The 26,909-nt window shown below is 44.2% G+C and overlaps 1 protein-coding gene across 3 annotated transcripts in view; it reads left to right on the top strand.

Moving 5' to 3' along the window:
• The first annotated feature begins 6,058 nt into the window (after positions 1–6,058).
• The window catches only part of LOC135914918 (uncharacterized), a 76,937-nt gene continuing 56,086 nt past the window's right edge, over positions 6,059–26,909 (top strand). For all 3 annotated transcript variants that reach the window (XM_070533011.1, XM_070533013.1, XM_070533012.1), the window contains exons 1-5: positions 6,059–6,168; positions 10,079–10,152; positions 11,196–11,342; positions 13,557–13,837; positions 15,175–15,438. In XM_070533011.1, the coding sequence (XP_070389112.1) occupies positions 6,081–6,168; positions 10,079–10,152; positions 11,196–11,342; positions 13,557–13,837; positions 15,175–15,438 (854 nt within the window). In that variant the 5' untranslated portion in view covers positions 6,059–6,080. The remainder of the gene's footprint in view (positions 6,169–10,078; positions 10,153–11,195; positions 11,343–13,556; positions 13,838–15,174; positions 15,439–26,909) is intronic.

A 26,909-nucleotide genomic window follows, 5' to 3' on the forward strand; every position in this document is an offset into this window, starting at 1 on the left:
AATAATTAAAAGCCTCCACTTTTCTTGGTCAAACATTTTCGCAACACCAGCTTCAACAGGAGGGAAAGCCATTACAGCTCGTTGTTTTAGCTCATATTGAATGCAATAAAGGGCAAGCAATGCATGAATTGGCGATGGTAACCAGTGCAGTACTACAGAAGCATACGTTTGTCTGTGTCTGTTTGTCTGTGTGTATACCTCTATTTGTTAAAGTTGTCATTTATCTCCACGGGATGCTTCTACTAGTACCTTCACATATATAATGACTTAAACTACTTGCACTGAATAAACTGCTTTCTCTGAATATCCCACAGGCATTGTAAGTTAAGCTATCAGAATAACAGTCGCCTAGTCTAAGGTTACCTAATTCAACAAAATCACTGTAAAATTTGTGACAAAATGTCATGAGAAAAGTATTTATTTTTTCATTAAAGAAAAATGGTTACATGATAAAATTTGCACATTTTAATAGTAAAAAGGAAGATAACGAGTAAAACCATACCAATACAAAGACATAAACACCGAATAATGGCACAGGCTTGTTGAAATGAATTTTAAGCAGAAAAGTTTTTATAAGTAACCTCAATACAAACTATCACATGCTTTCAATCGAAAAGCACTGCATCTTATCATAAAGTACGAAAATAACCGGCCACATAAGAAAGAACAAGTCTGAGTGTGTCTATGTGAACAAAACATGGCTAGTAATAACTAGTGAGCACTGCACAAAAGTTGAACATGAAAGCTAGTAATAGTAAAGACATATACTTCGCTCAGATGAACTGCAAAATATTGCACATATCACTAAGATAGCATAAAAACTGGGCAGGACAGAGCACTGACTGTCATAGTTGCAATATGCACACCAAATCTAGACAAAAAGTCAGAGCTTAACTTCCGGAAATTGTTATATCTCTCCAAGAGACCACTGAGGAACAAACGGTATATCTTTTATAATCCCATCTCATAGATTACTGATCTGATTAAACTTTAGACACATGACCCCTTGTGTGTCACAAATTCCCTGTTCTCATTACCAGCCTTAGGGGAAAAATGACTTGCACTAATGTTTCGAAGAAACACCGGTAAATGGCTGCTTGTTCTCAACTTTCTGTTGTGACAGCACACTTGTGTGCAGTTGTAAACGCAGTTGCCTATAGGGCTCAAGCACCATGTTTTGTCTGCACAGGTACCGTCTACCGAACACCTGGTTCAAGATAGCTTGCATCTCGGCGTATGCAGCCACACTGGTAGCACAGTATTATTTTTTCACCTTGCCAGTTGATAAAGACTCAGCAGCTGCAGTCACCTGCGACTGCTCGTAAAGGTGCCATAAGGTCAGCCAACAAACACAGATACCACATAGCAAAACTTTCAGAGTGCATTGTGTGAGTCGAGGTGCGTAATTTGTGTTTTAGTTCGGCAGCACTGCCACAGTCGCAACTACTCATTGCAGCTCCTAAATTTCAACCACATCAACAAAATAAATTAAGACAGTTCCTTCAATACGGTGACAGATGCTCAGCTGCTGGCTTTCTAGAAACATGCATTATCCTCAGACAGTGCCAGTACAGCCCGTAGCACCTGTTTCAAGCACTCCAGACAAGTACGCCAATTACATCGTACACGGAGCATCTGGTGTCCATTTACCTATAGAGGAAAGGTAGCCCCTAGAACAGGTTTTGTGACAGGATTGGTGGATACTTTGTCTCCTGAAACGCAAGTGCCATTTTGTACTTCAGTGTATGTAGTGTACTTTACATTTAAATGAATATTGAATACATAGTAGCAATATGAAGATGACAAAAAAAGCCAACCGCCATCAACTGTGTGGCAAACCTGGATGCATGCTATTCTCTTATCAAATACACCTGTAGGCATTGCGACCAATGTGCTCCCAAGATGTATGAGGCATTAGTCATTGCAGAGCTGTAAGGACATGACAATCCTAGGATGATTAGGTTCTTGAGGCTTTTTTCCCAGCTTTCAATCTTTTGCAACGTGTATACTGTAGTCATGAAAACAAAAATGCTACAACTGAGGTGTGGTAAGTTTCGCGTCTTATTTCCTAGCAGCTCACTGAAACGAGCCACGATGACAAATTCAAATGCTGTCACCTCATCAGACATTCAAATTTCTTAAACACTAACAAAATCAGATGGGCATAAGAGTGAGCATCACTGAAATACATTACGCTGGTATAAAAGTTATAGCACCGCTTTGTGCCAGGTAAAAATGTTAGAAACATGAAAAATGTTCAGATTCTACGGCCAACCGTGAGAATTAAATAAAAAAATCATTAGGCTTTCTTAAAGGGGTTCAGAAGCTTTATAACTGGAAGTATTCGTGATGGACACGCTGATAGATGAGCTGCCATTCCACTGAGACGAGAATGTTGAGGGCTTCGCTTGGAAGTCTGCGAGACACTGGAGTAATTCTTGGTCCACATGAAAGAGGTGGTTTCCATACACAAAGTCTGGCCACCATACTGAATGCATGGTGTTACCGGAACTTTTTCTCCCTGCATTGCGGTAAAAAAGCATGGCTAGGTTAAGACAATATCTAAAATGCAAAAAAGAGGAGAGGCGTGGAGACAGGACACAAGAGTAGAGAAGTGGACAACACGAACGCGAAAAACACGAAAAATTTCATGAAATTGTTTTAATACATAAAGTTTTTGTACTATGTGTCATTCCTTATGAGGGTACATAAACGCAACATATTTCATATATAAGCAGGTAGAATTATCAGTTTGGTCAGTTTGTACGCGCTCGTTTGAGACAAGAAATCAAGTTTCACAAAGACAACCTCAAAATTTTGACGTACATGATATGCAGTCCTGTGAGTGGAAAGTGCATGGTTCAATAAAAACAAATTGAAACTGGGGCACCAATCCTGAAAAAAAAAAGATAATTAATTGATAGGTTTTAATAGCACAAGGGCATCTTTGGCCAAAGAGCGCCAAGTCCATACGGCAAGATAAACTTAGCGCATCTTTACAAAGCAAATATAAAAATATGACTGATGCCTCTCTGCTCTACAGTTCCTTTGCTCTAGCATGAAGTCATTTTAATACATGCACACGCACATACACACGCTACACCCAAGTGTAACAGCTGCAGAATTAAAATTGGACAGCAATGAAGTCGCACCCGTTAACCCTTTAACCCTTGATCCCGAGCTGTACTAGTGACTGGAGGTAGTGCCAACATCGCCATTGACGAGTCGCATTCTTTCTGCCCGATGTTATGCTGCTCTGACTGTCAAAGATGAGTTACAGTCGGCATTGACAGCAAGCTCCCCTCAAGAGCAGCTTTTATTTGTGTGTTATTTCTAACCAAAGACCAATGAAGTAATATAATTTTAGAATGTAAATAACACCGAAAAAATGAGTACATAAAAATTTGGAAAATTTGGTACTCTTTTTCGGAATTAACTTGGGGGTTCAAGGGCAAAGCGGCAATCCCGAAACTAGAAGTTTTGATATGTTTGCTCCCAGTGAATGCTGGAAAATTTGTTGGCATTCTGTAGTTTTGTCCAATAATACAAACGGGATTCTTAATAACTAAAGAAATAAAAGGAAAGGTATCATGAAGCATATTTCAAGATTTTAATACAGAATCACTCAACTTCTGTTACTATATATCTCCACTCGGTTCACCTGCACTTTCTGAACTAGTTCAGGAGGCGCTGCAATTCACTACTCGTTCCACCAGTTCAATATGGCAGCAACTGCACGTTGTGATTTGTTTTACTTAGTGCAGGCTTTGTACAGGGCGAGTTCACAGCATTCCCTGCACTTGGCCGAAAGGTAGTGCATGTTTACGCAGCAGGTGTGATGCCGCTTCTGCACGAGCGAGGCGCAGAAATCAGAGTTTTATACAATAATTACTAGAGGGAACTCTTGCGCTAGTGTCTACAGGAGCTTAAACAAGAACGGCTGTATCAGCATGGGAATTAAGGTAAGTACATGGATTTGACTAAACTTCATCTGTTTGGCTTCAAACGGCTTTGTGACTTTGTAAACGAATCAGTTTGAACAATATACTGCATCAAAAATAATTAAATAAACATCATTAAAGTCGTCTGAAAACAGGATTCGAACGCACGAACTATAGAACAGAAGTCTGGTATCGAAACCATTAAGCAAAGGATGCATATAACGACAAGCGAGTGCAACGCCCTTATGAATTTCTCGCGGGCATACCAGGGCCTTGAGACGCTTGGTGTGTTTCTATTTGCCCACCTGGACAAGCTCAATCGTTGCAAATAATAGCAATTATGCGTGTTGGTGGCGTGTTCTGCACTTCGAAGAGTATAGACAGCGCTAAAATTTATGACAAGATTTATATAGCGTGTAATATACAAAGCCATAAGAATGTCTGAATTCACAAGCACGCAGATCAGACAAATCCATGTACTTCCCATCATTCCCATGGTGGTACAACGACTGCAGCGCCAAAGTTCCCTCTAGTAATTACTGTAAGAAACTCGATGGCAGCAATAACCGAAGTGCCTGGCATTTTGTTCTGGACTAATAAAATAACTTTTGATGTCCCATAAATGTCTAGTAGGCAATTGTGGTATTTTGCATAAACATTGCAAAGCCAACTGTGATGAAAGTTCGCTCTGGTAAATTGGTTATGCTCGAGTAGCATAGACTACTGAAGCAATCTCAGCAATCTCTGGAAGGCTAGTGAAGTAATTTTCTTATTAGGTGCTTTTAAACAGCATTCGAGCATATGACACATGAACCTCAGATATGCAGATATTTCCTTGACTCAGCAAGAAGCGATGCTTCATGTTCCATGAGGCTACTTCAATCAAAGCAGTGTTGGTGCTCTCTAAAACCAATGCCAATGCAGGTGATACAAATCTTTTTCAGGGCAATAGTTATGCCTGAAATCATGTTAGAGTCACATCTCCCCAAGCTTCTTTGGTAACTTCCAAGTTTTGGCCCCATACGTTAGTAACGGCAGAGAGCAATGATTAGCCGTAAGCTCCATGGTCATGGTTTAGCAATGCCTGCCGTAAGTTCTCCAACTAATGTTTTATTTTTGTTAATTTCCTTGATCAGAAGCTTCTGCGAGTAATTAACCTCAATAAACGTATTCCTGAGCAGGTTCTAGAGGCTGACTGCCGACCATGACATTTCGTTCTCTCGCCAGGCTGTGGAACATTACTTTTCTCTTCTGCAAAATAAATTTCAATCGGACTCTTAGCCCTCACTACTAAACATTCCCAGTCTGACTGGTTGCACGCCTTTAAGTATTCAGTGATGGCATTGTAAATATTTTGCCGTTGATCATGCGAAGCCTTCGGCAAATATCTGGATATGCAAAGTCGGCGCGTTAGTGTCATCCGCTCGATATCAACATTCGTGGGAAACTTAATTTTTGACCACTGTTCAGAGTCAGTGTGCTGCTGCCTAGATGCCCCGATCTAATAATTCCAGCTGCCTGATTCAAGGGCAGGTAGCACACGTTTCATGTATAGCCAATATCAACTTGTTCACTGCCAATGTTCATTTGTCATATACTGTAAGCTTGTTCACTTACTCCCTTATAATTAGGGTGTAAATTAGAAAGACTGGGGTGTTCCAAGGGTGTTTTCTTATTGAACACCCTTTTCCGTTAAAAGAGAGTGTTTCACGGGTGTTTACATGGGTGAAAAGATAAATACACCCGCATTACGTCCATAAGGGTGTGCAAATTTTAAGAGTGTACAGCGTGTCTCACAATCATAGCATGCTTTTGGTATGTAAACCATCAGAATGTTTTAATATTATGCGGTGGCTATTGCGCAAGGCGAACTCGTAAGTGCCGGCCACTTCATGTAAAAAAAGCGAAAAAAAGGGAAGCAAGCAATGCATTGCGCACCGTGTAGATGTCATAATGATGCATAATCGTTACCATTATTATTATTATCCTCGTCATCGTGATCGTCACCGCAGTGGGTCATTCGCAAACTGCGGCACAACCGCATCTCACGCGCTTTTCTGCACACTCCGGTGACGAGAAAAAGATAAGCGAGCTTTCTTCCCGGCCAATTAGAAGAAGAAGCGTTTCTCCGCGGACGCCATGTCCCGGGAATCAAGCAAGGCATCATTCAAGGACGCCGCATCCGAGAAATCAAGTGCGAAGGTTTCGCAGAAGCCGCATTTAAACCGTAAGGAGGAGTCTTTTTCGAGTCGTGGGAGCGGGAGTGTTGGGATGAAGCGATCAACTTGGAAGATTGGCCAAAAAACGATAAGCGCTGCAACATTCCGGTTGCAGATCATCCCATAAACGAGTGATCGCGCATGCTTAGTTTTAAGGTTACCGCGTATCCACGTCCATAACGCAGTGGCATGATCGTGCCTGTTTGTGCTACACCGAGCGCTATATCTGACACTGCTGTGTCTTGTCGAAACAGGCGCCCTCATGTGCAGTCGACGGCGGCCACTCACCAGCCGTGGTTGCTCAACGGCCATGAAAGGCGGGCATAGCATTACGGGATCGATGCTATACGTGCTCGGTTTGAAACAGAATCAACTGCAGTGCAGCGAGATTTCAGTGCTCGTCGAACAATCCCCGGTAATCTAAATTAGTTCTGAGCACTTTCTTAGAATGGCTTGCTGAACTGTGGTGCATTTCCGATGCGTTGACCGCAATCCATCCGCTGACATTAGAAGGAAGACATTAAGTCGAGCTAGATTGAAAGACTAGGCTTCTGTAACAACGAAACCATCATTCGTAGCGAGTACGAAATCTTTGCAAGCGACAAAATCACAAAAATGGCTATCAGATTTTTTTTTAATTTTATTAATCACAACCATTTTCTGTGACTATGATATCGCTCATGTGACGTCAGCCCTGGTTGATTAATAGAGAACGACTGAGGAAACAGTTCACGTAGGGATTCACGTCCACTCGTCCATTTTGGCGGGGGCGATTCAAATTAAGCAGCACGCGGGACCTTCTGTGCCAATATTCTATGGAAGAAACTCATACATTAGCACACAAAGAAACAGTTATAAACTTCTAGACGAATGATCTATCCATCTAAGTCGGCTCACTATTTCATTTTAGTGTCATTTTAAAGTACTGTCGGTGGTTGTTCGGACCGAACGATGCAGCCACCATGGCTTTGGAAAAGATAATTATCTTGTGAAACTCCAGGTTTTAAATGTGGTTTAGATAACGATACCCTACGCAGATACGCCATGTGCCATCTTTCTTTTGAACAAGTACCACGAGCGATGCCCAAGGGCTCGACAAAGGTCCATCGTCTTTGGCAAGCTTATTGTTCAATTCATATTGAATGACCTGACTCTCTGAAGCAGAAACTCGATATGTCCAGCGACGAATAGGACTGGCATTACCAGTATTTATGTGATGCTTAACAATTGAAGTCTGGTCCAATTGGCGATTGTTGAGGTTGAAGGTGTGGTAGGCACCTAGAAATCGGCACAGAGCTGCTGCCTGTCCAGGCAATAGGTCCGTAGCAATCATGGGATGGAATTTTGCGTCAGGGTTAATATCCTGTGGACATGGTGAAGAACCTGAGCAGACATCAACTGAAAACGTCATGACGTGGTCATCTCCTATAGCATGCAGCATTGCAACCGATATGCCTTGGGGTAGAACTTCCTTTGTCAGGCAAAAATTCACGACTGGGAAGCATGTCTGGTTACCGGCGACGGTGACGACGCAGTGGGGCACAGTGATATTGCGCAATAAAAGGAGATCAGGAACAGGTGTGGTGATGCAATCAACATCGGGCATAGGAAAAGATAGCAAATCGACGAAAGTCGAGGCTTTAAGCGGCAGGCCGACGAAGGCGGTCGTACTAAAGTTGTTCGGCAGTTCAGCACGAGCATGCGCGAGTAGAGGAAGTGCAAGGCAAAGGGTACCGGCCGAACAGTCGATAAAAGCTGAATGCGCCGTAAGAAAATCGAGTCCGAGGATTAGGTCATTGGGACAATTGGTCAGCACTGTAAAAAGAACAGGAACGTGGCGGTCGGCGATACTTATACGGGGAGTACACATTCCAGTGACGTCAACATCGGCCACGTTTACAGCTCTAGTAGTAGGGGGCGTGAGAACCTGCCTCAGTCGACAACAGAGATTACAACTCATTATGAATACCTGGAATCTAGTATCTATTAACGCCGTCAAAGGGACACCGTCGATGTGAACATCAAGTAGGTTCTGGTTCGTTGGGAGCCTCAATGGAGGATTTCTACACGACAAAGATAATGCAGCACTACCCCCAGGAGCTGCATGGTCTAGTTTTCCGTCCGGGAAGGTCCATAAATGGTCGGCGACGATTAGCGGTGGGGCAAGGGCGACGGGGACCGACGGCGCTGAGGTGACGGCGAGCGAGCAAGACGACTGTAATCGATGGATACAACTGAGGTAGGAGGCATAGGGCGAGATGAGTAACGGCACGGGTCGGCATATGGCGAGGAGACGGGGAAAATAAGCTCGAATACAGCGACGTCTGAGAAGTGCGGCAGTGGCGAGCGACGTGGCCAATGCGGAGGCAACGGAAGCGAATGAGCTGGTCGTCCGGAGTTCTCCACTCGGTAGGGTTGCGGTATCTGGGAGGGAAATACCGATCGCTGTGAGGCGTAGGTGTCGGCACCGGTCGGGCGTTAGGTCGGGAAACGGAGCAGGCAGCAGGAAAACTAAGGTTGGCAAATTCTGGCCGCACAACTGCCTGGATGAGAGAGATCGATGGGGCTGACTGGTCAATGATGGGGTCAAGTGGGTGTGGATGAAACGGCGCAGGACTTGTAGCCTTGACCTCGCTGCGAACAATACTGGTGACGCGCTCACTTAAGGGTAGTGAAGCGGTAAGATCGGTGCAAAACGACGTCGATCGCGGCCGTGTTAGGAAGCTTGGAGAACTGTGGAATGACGCGGTCGCTTTTGGCGAGCTCAAAGCGGCGGCATTTTGTGGCAGTGACGTCGATGGTGGACACATTGTTGAAGACCAAGAAGTCGAACGCGTCGTCGGTGATCCCCTTAAGTACCTGGCCGACTTTGTCAACCTCGGCCATATTGTCGTCCACTTTCCGGCAAAAAGCGAGCACGTCTGTATCTACGAGACATACGATTCAGTAGAATACTGAACTAGGGTAGCAAGCTCATTTCTAGCAGCCAACTGCCTATTAGTAGGATTTCCATAGAGGTGGGTGAGCTTCTACTTGAAAGCATCCCAGCTACAGATCTCGTCCTCGTGTGTCCGGAACCAAACACGAGAAGTCCCGTGCAAGTCGAATAGGACATTCGCTAGCATAATGGTAGGGTCCCTGCGGTTGTTTTGGCTAACACACTCTTAGAGGGTGAGCCAGTCCTCAACATCGACATTATCTTGGCCAGAAAATATGCCAGGATCACGGGGGTTGGTAACCGTAACTAACGTACGTGGTTGGTGGGGTCGCAGGAGCAGAAGCAGACGAAGTGTCGTCACCCGGAGCTATTGCGGAAAGCAGGACGGTGCGGCCGTTGCGTAGCTTCGAGGCGAGGAAGGGGAACCGCACCCGCCACCAAAATGTTACGCGAAGAAAGGAATAAGAACTGGACACTATTTTTTTCATTAAAATTTCTTTCTGGGCGAGTTGGTGCATACTTGACCTAAAAGTTGTAACAGCGCAAACACATGCAACCACAAAGTACGAAGGACGAGATACAAGCGCTTGTGTCTCGTCCTCCGTACTTTGTGGTTGCATGTGTTTGCGCTGTTACAATTTTTATGTCAAGTATGGACACTATTTATAAAGGGTATTTACAAAAGATAATGCAGCGCTAGCCAGTTTGTTCAGCCGACGGCTCGAGAGCCAGAGAGCGTACGTCTTATTCGTCCGCACGCCCGCGTGCACCTTCCTCAAGAAACGCGCAATATATATGTATCAAGATTTACTTGAGATATATAACGGAAGTGTCACAGAAGTCTGAACATTACACAACCTGTCAACGTCGTGCCAGTGAATGCGTGATTTTCATGTTGCATACTAACGCTAGTGCTTTGTAGAGAAAACCTGACTGTGTTCCCCTGCACCGGAAAATGACATTCTGTTCACCTGGCGCAGGTAAAAGTCCGTGGAAACACCTTGGCTACTTGCTGCCGGTGTACCTCTCTCCGTTCCTCTACTATGGCGGAAAGGTGAATTATTCGGTTTAAATTTTTTATTCATCTTCCTACGACGCTGCATCAGTCGCGAGAACCAATACGGAATACATTGTCGTGTTTAAACAGCTCTCTGTAGAAAGGATCTGGGTCAAGTTCGTTCCTAAAGAAAAATGACGCGAACGAAGGATATCAACATTTCTTTTTAATTATATGAACAGCCGTGACTCGTAGCATTGTTAATTAGCCGATTACGCATTTGCATTTTTAGTGTTAGTGATGCCCACCTTTTCGAGTATTACAGTTCATGAATCGGAATTGTGCTATTTGCCAAGGAAATTTTTAACAACTCTCTATAGTAAAAAAAACGCATACACTATGTGTAGCGCATTCTATTTTTTTCAAGTAAATTTGTTGGGTGTAAAGCGCTGCGGTGTACATCTCTTGGCATATTCGAGTGGTTGTTTGGGAGTGCTGAGGCCGTGCTCTGACGGTGATGAAAAACAGCTTTAAAGGTGTGATATGAGAACATTCAAATATGTAAGTGATGGTCCTGCTTACCTAGCATCATTGGAGCCCATTTATGTTATGGTATTAATGCTTAGTTGCTGTTTTAAATGAAATTTGCTTCACTGCTCAAGCACTCTGAAACGACCGCCCGAATATGTCATCTGCCTCTGCGTCAATATTTTTATCCCGCTCTTGGTTTTTCGCAATGTTTCAAGGAAGTCACGATTGCAATAATCACTGTTATTTCTACTAAAACTGGTTTCATCCTTGCTCTCGGTCGGAACACTGCGTGTGTCCCTTTGAGGACTGTAAAACGCGAATGAGTCTTTCCGCCTGGAGCTTCTTCTGATTGCTAAACTATCACGAGAATCCAACTAAGAGATGATGCTGCTTCATTGAAGACAGATCCTCCTGCTGTGCACTCCTTGCTCCTGTGGCGATTTTTAACAATGCCATGCGGTCAAAGTTGTATTGGAGCGTCCTCGCTCTAGTGTCAATCGGGAGGACAGTCTAGCTTCAGGACGCTGTACCTAATCGAATTTTATTCGTTCGTCGTGATGTGCTCGCAGGGTTACTACCTGTTCACGGTGCTTCTCCCCTTAGGCTGGTGGGCGCTCGGCACACTACCCAGGCCTCTTGTCGGGTTCCTGCCTGTGGTGCTACTGCCGCTGTTCCAACTGGAAGCGGTCGACCAATTCGCCGCGCGCTACTTTTGCGTGAGAAAAATTTATATACGCGTATCGGTGTGCATCGTAATATTCGCCAATGGCGAGGCTAGGCACGATTGATGTTCAGTTTACGAGGTCCGCCAGTGTTTCATATGAATCCTTTAACGGCAGTGATTAGCGGCGTTCAGTGCGTAATTTCTATCAATTGACTGTTTGCAGAGAACATACAAGAATATTAGTAAGAAATATTCGAAGCAAAATACATTTTTTTAAAATGTTGTTACCAATGTATTACATATATTTAAAGACCTTTATACTACAATTTGTGACAACTGCTTATGTCCGCGAAATGGTGTCAAAGAAAGAAATAGTATCCGTGGTTGAAGGTAAAAGACTGGGATCACTGGAGACACAAAAAACATGTCACACGCTCAATCGAAATGAGGGAGTCATCCCCTCGTCATACACGCGCTGCTTACGTCGCGTTCGGAAGTATACATAAGCTTCCGTGAACTTTCCTTCATCCCATTGTGAACAAGGCTTCCGCAGGGAAGCCGAAACAGCTTATAGATTTATTCCTTTTTAGTGCTTCTTTTGGTCGGTGTGCGTCGTTTTGTTGCTTCATGCTTCATCCCGACCAGACGGGCTTCCGTCTAACCCTCGACTTCTAAAACATTCGACTGGCTCAAAGAAACATTTGGAGACTACCAATCAACATTATTTAAAAAGAAATTACAGAAGCGGCAACGTTCTGTGCTAACGAAATCACACAAATCAGAAAAAAAAAATAAAGAAAGTTCAGTGCACATAGTACACAGCAGCGGATGTGTTGGCTCTCCAGTCGCAGGCCCCGCTGTCTGCGCCTAAGCACCAGCGCTTCCCCATCCTCAAGCCTCCTCTTGGGCTTCTTCATGCATCCCGTTATCCTCTCTTTCTATGGAACGAGGAACACCAACCACTCCTAGTGGCTGGAATGGGTCAATAAAACTAACGCTTCCAAAATCATGGCTCTCCCGTAATCGAGGGTAGTAATCCTTTAATCGAAGCCGGTAAGCATGAAATGGCAACAGGCAAAGATGATTGCTTGGAGATGATACTAGCCACAATCTTAAAATGGGTATAGTTCATATTCATAACGCCACGCCCCGTCAGATTACACCACACCACGCCACACGAATTTGTTTTGAACTGAACCTCATTGCAAGTGTCGTCTCGGCCAAGCAGCCATCCGCGCCACGCCGGATGCTGCCGGTTTGGTCACGCAGCGTAGTGCCATCTCTAGAGCCGCGTACCCCACAGACCGCTGGCGCTGAACAGGCAACCCTGTCTCAGCGCCAAAAGATGACCATCAAGGGTCTGGTGCCATGTATCTCCTTTCTGAACGTCTCTATTAGAATTACTGGTCATAACAAATAAAACTTCAGCGTACTAGAAGTTACAGCTTTAATGATATTGTAAACAAATACTAGGAAGGAGTGGGAAGCAATATTTTTCGTAATCAGCGCATGTAACGCGGTCCTGTACAAAGGGGTTAGAGGCCAGAGACCGCACTTTCTCACGTTTTGACAGGTTGAACCGTTGTTCTCCTATCGGTCTCGCAAAAAAGAAAGAAAGAATAGAGCAATGTACCCCACAATGCGAAAACTACGGGTGATAGTATGGGGTCATCTTGAAGAACAGTTGTTCAAACTCGATGAAGCCGAGTTTGTTCGCCGCTGGTCTACGTGGTACCTAACATTCTCCCGAGGCAAAGACTTTCTACAGCCAGACTAATGCTCAATTGTGTTTGCCTGAGTTGAGACATTGTATTTGTATGTGCCCCGGGTGTCTTTCATAAATTCAAGCCTGCCAATAACACTTTTGCGTGGACGCTGTAATGATCTTTTGTTGTTGTTGTTGTTGTTGTTGCGTGGCAAAGCCAGTGTCAAGCAGACATCATTTATTATTTCATTTGCTAATCTGTTTTGTTTTCATAAAGTATGATGTATTACATGTGCTGTAGCTTATATTGTATTTTACGTTCATATCACAGTCGTAAGCGGGCCTACAGGTCAATAAATTTTCTTGTCAACTTGTCCGGATGTTCTCGTTTGAGTGCCCAGATAACGGCTGTCACTTTTGGCTAAAGGTCATTAGAAGGACGCCGACAACGGGAGCTAAACGCACTTCGTGCCTAATTAAACCAATTATGGCGATTTACAATGACAAAGGCCCATGCCGAAGCGCCATATGACGAGACAGCGCGCGTTCGCGCCCTCGCAGGGCGATGTGCTCACGGCGGCGGCTCTCTTCTCGCTCGCGCTCCACGCCAAGTCCCTGCTCAGCGTGCTGCTGACGCGGCTGTCGCTCAGCGTGGGCCTCTCGTTCGGCCTGCACGTGCGGTGGCTCTTCTTCAGCGTCTCGCTGCTCGCCTTCCTGGCCGGCCTGGTGCTCTCCGAGGGTGCCGCAGCCGTGCTGTTCGCAAGCCTCGTCGACACCGTGATGCGCATCGGCCACGAGGACGCTGCGCGCATATTCGCCCTTCAAACTTTGGGGCCTGCCCGGTGAGAAGTTGAGCCGCGCATTTACTTAGGCAACGTTCGCTCAACGGTTTTGCGGTGGGACTGTTCTGGGTATACATGGAGGACAACTTCCTATGGCAACGAAGCGAAAGCAACAGAGATGGAGCATCTGCACATTTGCTTATTTCGCTGTGCTCATGCTGGACGTTGACAAATTGCGCCCTATTGTCGAATCGTCCATCTTGTGAGCTCAGATTGGTGCACAGGGCTGATACGGCCTCTCGGTTTGGCTCAAGACACCGCCATTGCACAAGTCGACAAAAAAGGGGGAATTCGAAGATGACCCAGATGAGTTTGATAACACATTCAAGTACACCCTTAACCAGCGAAGCTTCCCACGTGGAATAGGATCGCATTTGTCAAAACACGGATGATAATCGAAGTAAGCCAAATTTAGCGCTGGGTGTGTATCTTGTGCGTATTTCATATAAGCGCTTTATTAGTTCGGATGTTTACTTTTCCTGATCCCCAGCTTCCACTGACGTGAATTTAGCTTTGGAATTCTTTTCAGGAGTGCTGTCTGTTGTGTGCGCTTTGCCTCCCAACCTTTGCATTCCTTGCTGCAAGTCATGCGGTCACATAGTCCTTGTTCATAATTAAAAATATATATATAATTACAGCGAAAGTGCACTGCGTAAATAAATCAAAGCGTGTTTTACTAGAGCAAATGCAAGGAACAGTTTGTCCAGTTTTGTCCATTTGTCCAATCTTGTAACATTCCGAGTGGGCGCGCCAATGAAAGCTAAAAAAAGTGCGTTTATGATACGAAAACCGAAGCAGAAAGAAAACTAAAATCGCGAATTGTCTCTAAGCTTGATGCAGTTGCAGATTGCTCGACTCAGAGGACGTTGGGCGCTTATGAAACTTCCCCGGAGTGGCAGCTGGGGCGCCTTGGCAATCCATAGGAACGTTAAAAAAATCGCGATCTAGACACGTACAAAAAGGCACACATATGCCTTTTTGAGATCCAATGAGAGATCCAACGCGTGTGCGTTGCATTTGTCTAACCTCTTTCTTGTTATTGATCGCCTCGCTTAAGACAGTCGGATCACTGTAGGAAACCGCTGCGCGGTTGCGTACGATTTTTCTGAACTGCAAGGTAAATTTTCCTGAAATGAGGACTCCATCTCAATTTGTAGCCCTAATTGGGCATGTTATAGGGAAGGCTCAGTCTCGTGCCCCCCCGGAGAAAACTCCATATTGCCATTCGCTTATGCGAGTATATAAGTACGCCAAGAACACTTCGCAAATGTCAATCTTTCTTTTTTTCTTATCTGGAGTCCACCCCTTTCTACATGTTGCGGCCAACGCATGTCTAGACGCAGCACCTCATCCGCGAGCGCGGAGCAGTCGACCGTCAGCGGCAGCTCGAGGTACTACAGCAGCACTGACGTGCGGAGCGGCAGCAGCATCCGGGGAACCGCTGATGCGCGCAGCTCCCTGCAGCAAGAACAGGTGGAGCCACCCGGCCCCCTTCATCGAGAGGAGGGGGCCACAGCCGGTGAACAGCAGCGCAATGCGGCGCTCGATTCGGCAGCAGCCGGCTCAGTGCTCGATGACCGAAAATCGCTGAAGCGCCGCAGGTACGTGCTACGCAAGAAACAGACAATATATAAGTATATATAGATATATATATCATGTATATATATATATATATATATATATATATATATATATATATATATATATATATATATATATATATATATATATATATATATATATATATGATTGGTTCATAGGGCCTAAGGGCTCAAAGCCACTTTGGGGCTGTGGGAGACTGGGAGACGTCGTCTACAGTGGAAGGGTTCGGACTAATCCTGAACACCCGGAATTCTCTAATGTTCCTATACATTTAAGTACACAAACTTGTTTGCAAGCGGGTATCGAACGCGCGACCTCGTGTTCAAGAGCCGCCGAACACCGCAGGCATTAAGCGGCGGTGGTGAGTCGAGAAGGAGAGCAGCGATAAGGGAAAGGTGGGGAGTTTAAAGGAACCAGAGATGAAGATGTTTGTTTCATCTGTGTTAGTCAAATACCCAACCGCTGTAATTAAAAAGCCACTTTCATATCGTCAGAGGAGGACTGACAAGCCTCAAAAAGGCAGACAAGCGGTAGATGGAGGGCCGACAGAATTGCCCTAATTCTCTTTAGGCGTGCAGCTAAAGTTGAACAAAACAGTTTCCAAATTCCCAGTAACACTGGCTCAAAGTGGCCAAAATTGCCGCTAAAGCTTTTGAGTAAATTTTGGGTAACGTAGGCGTGATTAGAACATTAGAATTACGCTCACATGGCTTAAATCCTATGCCGAACCGTCTCACGTTTGTCTGCGTATCATGTCAGTGAGGAATAATAGAGGGAATATACACTGTAAACGAAAATAAACCCACCTTGGAGTTTTTAAGAGGTGATGTGCCCTAAAACCTCCCCTCCTCAAATATTTACTCCGATGTATGGGAGCAAAACAGGGCCATTCCCTCGTTTCACTCCGCTGGCTAGCTGCGGGAGTATTAAGGCGACATGACGCGATTTTACTCCGCTTAAAAATCTTGTTCTCCCGTGAAACTCCGACAGGGAGTTTTAAAAACCTCCCTTCCGCCGATACAGGTATGTCACGTGGCGCTTCCCATGAGGCTGCGCGCCTCGCCAGCGACCGGGCGCGTTCGGCGGAGCGGGCAGTGCTCATGGCTGACGGTTTGTTTACGTCTGTGAAGTGTCGTTCCGTGACAGCGTTTCGTCAATTTGTTTCCCGTATTTCCTTCCAGAAAGTGTTATAGGCATGCCTGAAGCTCACTGTATCTCAGCATCAAGTACATTAGCTGTGATCGCTTTGCTGACAACGATGATTGCAAGAACCACGTTTTCAAGTGCGGAAAAAGGCTTAGGTATACCTCGAAGCTCCTCACTGGCTCGAGATGTCGGCTCACGTTCTGGCTGTGTTTTCGTGCTGCGTCACCCTGTCTTGTGTTCTTCAGTACGTGAAATGCGACTTCTATGTCCTTTTGAGTACATGCTGACAACGTCCAGTGTAGTGTTTGAATGGACCGCGTAGCAATGGCAACAGTAGCCACTGTTCGAGCGACGACATCCGTGCTAGTCGCGCATGAATGGCGTAACCCAAGTTCATTGCGGTGCTGTGTTGCCAGTGAGAAAGACCGGAGTGCAAGCAACTGTTTTTATGTATCTGTGAACGGATATCCTCGCCCGAAGAAAAACGGTAGGACATAAGTATGCGTACTGAAAATAAAGCTTCTTATTGAGCGATGTGAATCGAATTGTTATCGCGCATACATGTTTTGGTCACGTCGTTGCTTCCGATATTGCATTAACATTACGCTCTATCCGAGACATTGATTTAGACGCTCCGAGTTTAGGGATTCACTCGACAGATCAGCGATGTAGCTCCTTTTCGCAACAGAGACAGATTGCTCGGACGCAGAGCAAGTAGTGCGGTGTATAAAATGTATGACTGCGCATTTCTCGGTGTTATGTCGGCTGCTGCGGGTCATGCTCACACGTAATAATTTCTTGCTACGCTACCACTATATCGCAAAAATTTAATTTTGCTATGCAACACATGCACTTACATTTTTCTTGCTTACTGTAACTAACGCACTACTTTTTGGCCGCGAACGCCGGCAGTGTGCGAAGTCGCTTCAGCACTCACAGAATGGCATGATAATTTTGAAAAATTACGCCGTTAACTTTTTTTCTCTCACTATTTTGAATTAACAGTTTTGTGTTGATTAAGGTATTCTGTTAATTTCAGAGAGGCAGATCTCGTATTAACGAGCATGTGAGTCGTAATTCTGAAAACAGCACAGCTGCTCCCTAGGCGGTTTCGAGGCACACAATGTCGTGGCTATATATACTGGCACCGTTGCTTCTTGAGTATCGCGTGTACGTGTGATGTCTTTCAATTTTCTGCATTGGGCGTTTCTGAAATGTTTATGCATGTCATGATATATGTGCTTTCATTGACTTGTTCCGTCGAATTCGACGCGGTCTCGTGTGCATATTTCGAAATTTGACCAGCAGCCTCTGCATGTAAACATGTTCGCGCAAACTCACGCGATGCCTCTTTTTATACTCCCGTTGCACCTCGAAAAAACTCCGTCAATAGCAAAGCAAAAAATAAAGAAAAGACAGAAAAAACTCCCATAATTCCACGCAAAAATTCCGCTCGTACGGAGTAAAAATTCTACTCCGATCATACGGAGCAAAAAAAACTCCGAACTTGGGGGGTCGCTAGAGGACAAGCAGTATACTCCCACCTCGGAGTTATTTCCGTTTACAGTGTACCAGCAGTATGTATTTGGTTGTTGCTTTAGTATTGTACCCAGATAACAAAGGAAGATGACAGCTGGGGCCGTATTCTGTAACGGTTCCTTTGGGAACCGGTTCCTTTTGGCTGTTACGTCTGGATTACGTAACTCGGAGAAAGAGTGGAACGGGGCGGCGTGAGGGGAACCAATCAACGAGCGGCGGTCTGCTGGAAGATCACGTCATCATTTTTGTTTGTACTTGGGGGACTGTATAGCAATTAAGGGATGTTGCTGGTTTGATAAAAAAACATTGGTTTCTACAGAACACTTGCAAATATATTTTCAGTAATAAATGTGAGCTTGCGGCGCAGACCGCTACTGGGAGTTGTAAGTTTATTTCTGTTGTTTTCTTATTTAGTCGCTAGGTGGTGTGCCATACGCTATGCAAACAAGTTGCCTCGCTTTGTTTACGTTTTGGACTTGCCAGTTTGCGCGCCGCGGATCCAAAACGATGTCCTCGCAGAAGGTTAGGCTGCTGGGTCCTCATGTTTCAGCGAGGCAACGCGATATACTCGTGTCATTTGTTGAAGAGCACCCCTACCTTGCGAAGGCATCGTGTGTGCTGGGTCAACAGCTGACGGCGGCGCGCAAGGAGGAGCTCTCGCAGCAAGTGATTGCCTTGCTGCCCGGCAGTGAAAACTGCAGCCCAATGGCGCGGCGTGTGGAAGAAAGACGTATATAACGTCCGCCGTGATGCAGCCAGGTAAGCACACTCGTTGACGGAGCTTTTGCGCACCATATTCTAACAAACGTGTTAATCACAGAGGAACCGGAGGAGGCAGCCTGCCCGGACCGCGAGGTTGGGCGAGCGCCATCGGAGTCTGCCCGCCGTTCATTGAGCCCGACGAAGAGGTGAACATCAGGCGCATGGGTTTCAATAGGTCAACGCCAAGTCGACGTGCTGTCGCGATTCGCTCAGTCACCGCCGTTATGGCTGATGTGTGGTCGCGCGCTAGTGTTGCCGCTCAGAAGATGGCCCGAGCTTGAGCGGAAATCGTCAAGCTATTTACTATCGCTTGCGTCAAGTAAGGTCGACATTTTTGTTTAATACCTTTCATCAGTATTTCAGTCTACTCATTCAAACATTAGGGGGGTTAATAGAGTTGATTTTCCGGTCGGAGCCGGCGAAATGTCTGAGGTTGTATTTAGTGTGACGAGCATCGAGTGATTATTACAGAGTTTGAAACGAACAAAAGTGTGTGGTCCGGATGATATCCCTACATCATTCCTTATAAATTGCTCGGGCATCTTTGTACTTCTGTCGCTTATTTCAAAATTTCTTAAATAACAGCGTTGTTCCTGGTGATTGGAAACTAGCGCGAGTGGTGCCAATTCATAAGAGTGGACAGAGGAACAGAGTTGAGAATTACGGACCAGTATCCTTAACTAGCATTTTATGTATGTAAGGTTATGGCACATGTGTATACCTGCATCATGTCTCATCTTGATAACAATAACCTTCTTCATCCTAGTCAGCATGGGTTTCGGCAGGGTTTTTCGTGTACGACACAATTGGTTGCATTCACTCATGAGCTAGTCTCAGCAGTCGACAAGAAACAAATTGTTGATTGTATATTTCTGTATTTCAAAAAAGCTTTTGACGTCGTTACGCATAGTCTACTGATCGCTAAACTTTGACTTTACAAATTGGTTGAGAAGGTTATCGCATGTATTGCCGAGTATCTTCGCTCAAGACAGATGTGTGTGGCTCTCAACGGATGTTCCTCTGAATACGTACATGTGACTTCTGGGGTTCCCCAGAAGTCACATTCATGGCACCACTTCAGGCATTACATCATCATTTACAGCATGGTTTCCAAAAAGGATTTTCTTGCGAAACCTAACTACTAGAATTCACGTCAGACTTACGCTTTCATATGAACAGTAATAAACAAATTGACTGCATCTTTTTGGATTTCTCGAAAGCATTCGATCGTGTAGCCCATAGTCACCCGATATCAAAGCTCTCAGCAATTAAACTCAACTCACTAACCCTATCATGGATTCGCAATTTTCTTACTAATCGCGAACAGTTCACTGTTGTTGCTAACTTTTCCTCTGGCCTCTTTGACGTCACCTCTGGTGTACCTCAAGGCAGTTTACTTGGGCCTCTTCTCTTTTTAATTTACATTAACGACTTGCCGAACAATATATCATCTTCTGTACGATTATTATTTCACAGATTTGTTCACACAGTTGGCCTAACCTTATCAAACCTGAAAGAAGCATCCTCGACGTCACAACGACTGAACAATCAGTTCAGCTACACCCGAATTTATGGCAACACACAACGCTTTTAATTTTTCAACTTTGCCCCGTGCGGTCCGTTTATGGAACGCACTACCAGATACCATTGCATGCCAATCTAAACACACTGCATTTCGCAATCTGCTAAGCAATCAATATGCCGTTTCAATCGTCTAAACACGTCATGTCTTTTGTAATTTACTTGCATTTTTTTCTACAAGTTAAAGAATTTCAGCGCTCCCAATTTTTTTACAATACTTACTACTGTATAACATGTAAAAACGTTTACAATGTTATTATGCTATTATGTTGTTGTTTACCATTTATTGTTATTGCTCTACATATTGTATTTGCTAATGTATTAATTTTCCATGTTCTGTGTGCACTCCTTTCATTATGCTGATGTTTATTTCTTTCCCGATTCAATACTAATATGTTAGCGTATTTCCCCCTTACACTATGCCTTCTCGAAGGCCTGTAAGGTACACGTAAATAAATAAATCAATATTTAGAATGTTTGCAGATGACTGTATATAAGGTCATCAACAGCGAATCTGACCAACAAGCACTACAATATGATTTGGATTTGATTGCCACATGGTGTGAAAAATGGAAAATGTCACTGAATGAGCAAAGGAGTGTCCCCGTCACCTTTACCGGGAAGCGCTCATATGACAGCAATCGTAACACTATAAATAATGCTACTCTTGAACAGGTGTCAGAATATAAATACTTAGGTGTATTTTTTTCTGCTGATCTAAGGTGGAACAGACACGTTACTCATGTTAGGAACAAGGCTGTCGGAGCATTAGGTTTCTTGAAACGTATCTTTAGTAGCTTGCCACAGAAACTTAGGGAGCAACTGTATTTCACACATGTGCGCAGTACACTAGAGTATGCGTGTGTTTGCTGGGATCCATATACTACAGAACTTGTAGATAAACGAGAAAAAGTGCAGAACAGGGCAGTTCGGTTTGTCCTTGGCAATTATGACAGGATGCTTAGCATGACAGAAAGCAAAAAGACATTAAATTGGCATCTTCTCGAACACCGTCGCCGAAACCTCAGATTAAAATTTCTTCATAACATATACCACTCTAATGCGGGGATAGCCAGGTAATTGTATTTTCAGCCGCCCACATGTTTCTCAAAGGCGAGATCACAAATTAAAAATATGTGAGATTCCTTTTGACGCTCTATTGCATGAATTATGAAAAGTCATTTTTTCAGCTTTCATTATTGATTGAATGAGCAAACACGACTGTAATAATAAAGATAAAGCTTTGTGCCAAATATGGCACACCATGAAGATGGCTGAGCGCTCTTGCAGCCATGGGCGGAAAACAAACCTTCACGGACGGTGGTATTTTTAGTGCGATGTGGGGAATGAAATGAAACAGTTGTTTGCTGCGTTCAGGCACAGATGAATGTTGCACTTCCTCTATCTTACCAACGACTTGTTTGTGCAAGGTGGCCGCTTACATCTTTGTTTCTTCTCGTCAAATTCTGGCCATTGGCCGACTTGGTCAGATCGGTCGTCTTTGGGTGGCATTGCGGCCGCTGGTCCCTGTGCTTTTTTGACTTGAACCTGGAATTCGATGTCCTGACTAGAAGTCCTTCCTGGTCGCTAGTTGGGTAGGCACTTGTTATGCGAGGTAAGGCATTCTGCAATTTCTGCTTTTAAATGAGCCAGCGGTAGTACTTGTCTCCTCCTAAGCTGCTCCTGCACCCTCCTGTACAAGACCCATGCTGTTACTACCGATAAGTCTAGCATAGGCGTAAAAATTCGAAAGTGCCATTTCTTCGACCTCTGATATGTATGCAGTAAAGTCCAAACAGTGAGTGCAGCAGGTCAACACCACCCATGTGCCTGTTATGGACCTTTACTACGCTGGGGCAATCAATTTCGCGAAACACCTTGGCGGAGGTAAACCAGCGCTTAGTCTTTTGGACTGGATCTCTCCCAACAAAGCTCGGCAGAAATGTCACTGCGCGGTTATCGTATCAACGCACACACGATAACTCCACGTCATGTATCGCGTTTGTGAGTGCCTCTGAAGCACCACGTCCTTTACATTTCAGTTCCTTTTCGCTTTTCAGGCGGCTGTTTGGTAGACAATTCGCCCTTACCGTACCGATCGTCAAAATTCCATCTTGTGATAGAGTGACCTGCAACTTCGGGCTATTGAACAGATGGCAGCACGTTACCATATTTTGTATTTCAAGTTCATACTGTGCCAATATGGCACACACCGATTTCGGTTTCTCTGCTGTAGTTGCAGGCAAAATTGAGAAAACTAGTAACTGCCTTGAATTGACGAGACCAAAAAATATGCCAAAATAATTTTTCTATGCTTCTGCGGTCGAAATTTTCAGAGAAAAAAAAAACAATTGCTCGTGTTTGCCCCCTCCAAGTTTCACGTTGCATCCCAAAATCTACTTCACCTCTGCTTTGCGTATCGCTCAAGAGATGGCAGCACTTGCTCATAATAAGTGCGCATAACTATGAGATTTACTCTGATGGTATCACATTCTCAACTGGGAATCTCACACAAGCGAAAAAGAATGGTAACTGGTATGTGCCAAATGTGGGACGCCATGCAATAGAAGGTTAAAAGCGACGCTTTCCGCTACTCTTTCTATGTTCGTACTATAAGAGATTGAAATACTCTACCACCTGACACTGTCTGTATTTGTTCAAATGATGATTTCTTCCATGCTTTATGAATGTAATTTTGAGTGTTCATTTATATGAGTTGTACCCTCCCTGCTGTAATGCCTGAATGGCGAAGCAGGTACCCAGTGAATAAAATAAAGAAATGCTTCATTGTCATGATTTTGTTTATATTGTGTTATAGCGTAGTTGCACCTTGTTAAGCAGCAATTACGAGCATTATGTGAAATCATGCGTGCAAGAAATGCAATGTTGAAGCAACTCTTGAGTTTAAACAAAGCAGTAGTAAGCATGAGTGTCTGCTATGTTAAGAAATCCTGCTCCAAAAAGTGCTTGGCATGTCTCGTTTGTTGCTATACGTTTCAATATGTGCTATACAGATTGCTTTGAACGACATTTCAGTTGCTGTGCAACTTGTGCTGTGCTTGTGTGTCACACATGAACAGACACCTTCAGCTTTGGAACAATGCATACTGCACAGTAAAATAGGCATCGCAAAGCAATATTCAACTATGCAAGATTGGTTGCCATTCACCTTGGAAATAACCTTTATTTAAAGAAAATTCCCTGGCAAGACAATATTCAAAAGCACAGTGAACAAAGCAAAGGAGTAACATAATGGCACATGGCTATTTGTCACTGCATGTGTATCTGTCATGCTCAACATAGACAAATCATGTGCTTTTCACTACCGCAGTATGCAGCATACTACGATTAGCCACATGTGAGCACACGCAATGTGTTATGTTGAAGTGCACGGCCTATTTACTTCATGAAAAGAAAAATAAAACATGTTCCACCAGCACATGTCTCCGCCTCATTTGCCAGCGAATGCGCCGGCGCACACTTTGCAGGTAGGCAATGCGCAAATTTCTGGGCAGCCGAAACACACCAACTATGGATTCGCGCACCGCACGGCCTCATTGAAACAAAGCTCGAGAAGGCTGTACAGGGTGCGCCTGCGGTGGCACCTGTACTTGAAGCGGCACTTGTGCCTGGGCTGGCCGCTGTGCGCTGTCGTCATGTGCACCGTCATCATCTGGGTCGTCTGGCAGAGGCACGCCTGCTGCAAGGCAGAGGTTATGCAGCGCTGCACAAGCTGCAACAATAGTGCACACTAAACATTTTAACACCCTTAAGGGTGTAAATCAGTTTGTCGCCAGACGAACACCCTAAGGGTGCTGTTGTCTACACCCTACAGTTGGGGTGCCACTATAGCACCCTAAAGGAAGGGTGTCCAGCAAAATAAATTTAGGGTGTAAGGCTGCTCATCCAAATTAACACCCATCTGTGTGGGTGTTGGAAGGGTGTAGACCCTTTTATTTCTAGCGTGTATGGAAGGCAGATTCGGCAGTACACACCTTCAATTACTACTATGTACAGCGATCCACGCGCAACTACTGCGTGTGCCAGAAGGTTCAAGTTCGGCTACAAAACGCACTGTCGAACAGCCGGCCTTGAAGCTTCGATGGGCATACACAACACCTATACGTGTGGATCACATTACATATTAGTAATTCATGGTGTATATTGGAAAACCTGTCTTCGCTGCACAAATACAACCTAGCAAACTTGGACACTTTTGAGCATGTATATCAACACCAAGGTTATCACGATTTCCATATCCAAATAACATGCAACACAGACTGGTAAGATATATGCTGCATTTTCAAGAAAATGCAAATATATTTATTGCATGCTGCAATACAGAGTACAACATATACATAAATCACATGAAATATAATCATGCACAATCACCAAACACATCGGTAAGTACAAGAACATGTACATTCCCCACAAAGGTACCTAAAATATATGTATTGATCAAATCTGTTATTAGAGAAGAAACTATGTATAGCGGCACTGAAAAAGCCTGGGTTGATTCGCAGTGTTTTGGGCCACATAAAGGAATAAATTTTTAGTATTAGGCTCCAGTGAACGAAAATTCAAGTTTTGATGCCTTAAAAAAAGGCATATTGCAAAGGTGAATTAGGGAAGCAATTGAAATGCAGAGCAAACGCACAAGAAAGACACCTGTTATTTTGTACACTAATGTAATCGCAAAGCATTATGAAAAGTTTGGAAAGTCGATGTAAAGCATAACTGGCCAACATTTTTCAGACTGAAAGAATACTTTCCAAGCATAGACATGCTTTAAGTGAGGTTTATGCCAGGAGCCTTATTGCTAATTTTCTATTTCCAACAAGATTACTTGAGCACAAAAAATACGTAGAATTTTTTAGCGCCTACATAGTTTGTCCTCTTTTGTGAAATGAGAGTTCTCTGGGCTAAAGGTGCTGTGTAGCGGTTTTTCTAACTACAATACCAGTTTCTATAAATTTTTGTTTTGTAACTCTAAGGCACTGGTACATATACAATATGTAGTTTGAAAATAGGTTCTTTGCTTACTATAAATCAAAAGAGTGCATATTCCACATCTACTAGTGCCTGGGTGCAAAGTGCAGCAGGAGGCCTGATAAAAACAAACCACTGTTGATTAAACGATTTTGCTGAGCACAAAATGTGGACAGTGTTTTAAAATACATAGTAAATTTCTAAATTATTTGCACTTACATGCAGTAATTCAAGATTAAGGCATGCTATAGCATGTGAGCATGCAAATCAGCAAATATGGTTTAATAAATTAGCCATACTCTGGTTACTAAAAGAACACAGGCATAGGCAGTCATGCAAAAGTTCAAGTTAAATATCACACTGTTAACATTTGCCAGCAAATGGTCATATCAAACATTATAATTATACTGAACAAGGGTAGTTCCTTGGGATAGTTTGCAATTAATGAGATAAAATTACGTACAGCTTGAATGACAAGAACTGCGAGAGATGACAGACTGCGCTGACTTCAAACAATATTTAATTACGTTGCCACATCGAGTATATTTGCACAAAAGCGGGCATGCGCAGAATATGAGTCACAAGGGGTGTCTAACAGCAAGTGACTGTACTAAGAACATCGTCCTTTGAAAAAAATAAACATTTGAATTTCTATCTGTTGAGATACAAGACTTCACTAGGGGTCAGCACGATAGAGGGGTCACTAACGCACACACTAACCAGTTTTCTAGTGAAATCTGCTTCTATAGTTTCCTGGATGACCTGTCTCACTAAAGCTTCCGTACCTTCAAAGAGGGGCATGCAGCCGCAGTCCCAGCAATGGATGCCGAAGTGGCCTTGAACAGTGTTATGGACGTTGTTATCGTGCTCTCCTAAATGATTGTTTAGGCGCCTGCCTGTCTGTCCAACAAAGTCAAATGAGATATTGTGAAGCTTTGCCTCCTTAACAGCCTCAATAAATCTTGCTCACAAGAGATGCAACATAGCGTTGCTGCACAGGCTGATTGCCTTTCTTGGGTTGGCTACCCTTTGGCCTTAATTTCAGCCATAGCGGAACAGCTTCTGAAGTGCACAAAACATGATGAGCACGCTCGGTCAAGGAACCCGCCGGTTGAAAGACACAGGTTTGCAGTGCTACCGTATGTTCATGATGTCTCCCATAGGCTAAAAAAGATTAGGGGACCTGCAGAAATCACAGTCCTTTTCTCAGCCCCGGAAAAGCTGGCAAGGCTCTGTAAGTGTGTAAACGCGCCTAAATCACGTCAGAGTTGTTGCTCTGCTGAGCACAGAAAACGTTTTGCGATGTGTGCAATGAATGTGGTTTCCCAAATTCCCATTTTGAGGCAATAAATATATTGGACAGATAGGCATGCGCCTAAATGATCGTTTAAGAGAGCACTATAACAACGTCCATAACACTGTTCAAGGCCAGTTGGGCATTCATTGCCGGGAC

The sequence above is a fragment of the Dermacentor albipictus genome, chromosome 2, assembly GCF_038994185.2.
Source record: "Dermacentor albipictus isolate Rhodes 1998 colony chromosome 2, USDA_Dalb.pri_finalv2, whole genome shotgun sequence".
Lineage (NCBI taxonomy): Eukaryota > Metazoa > Arthropoda > Arachnida > Ixodida > Ixodidae > Dermacentor > Dermacentor albipictus.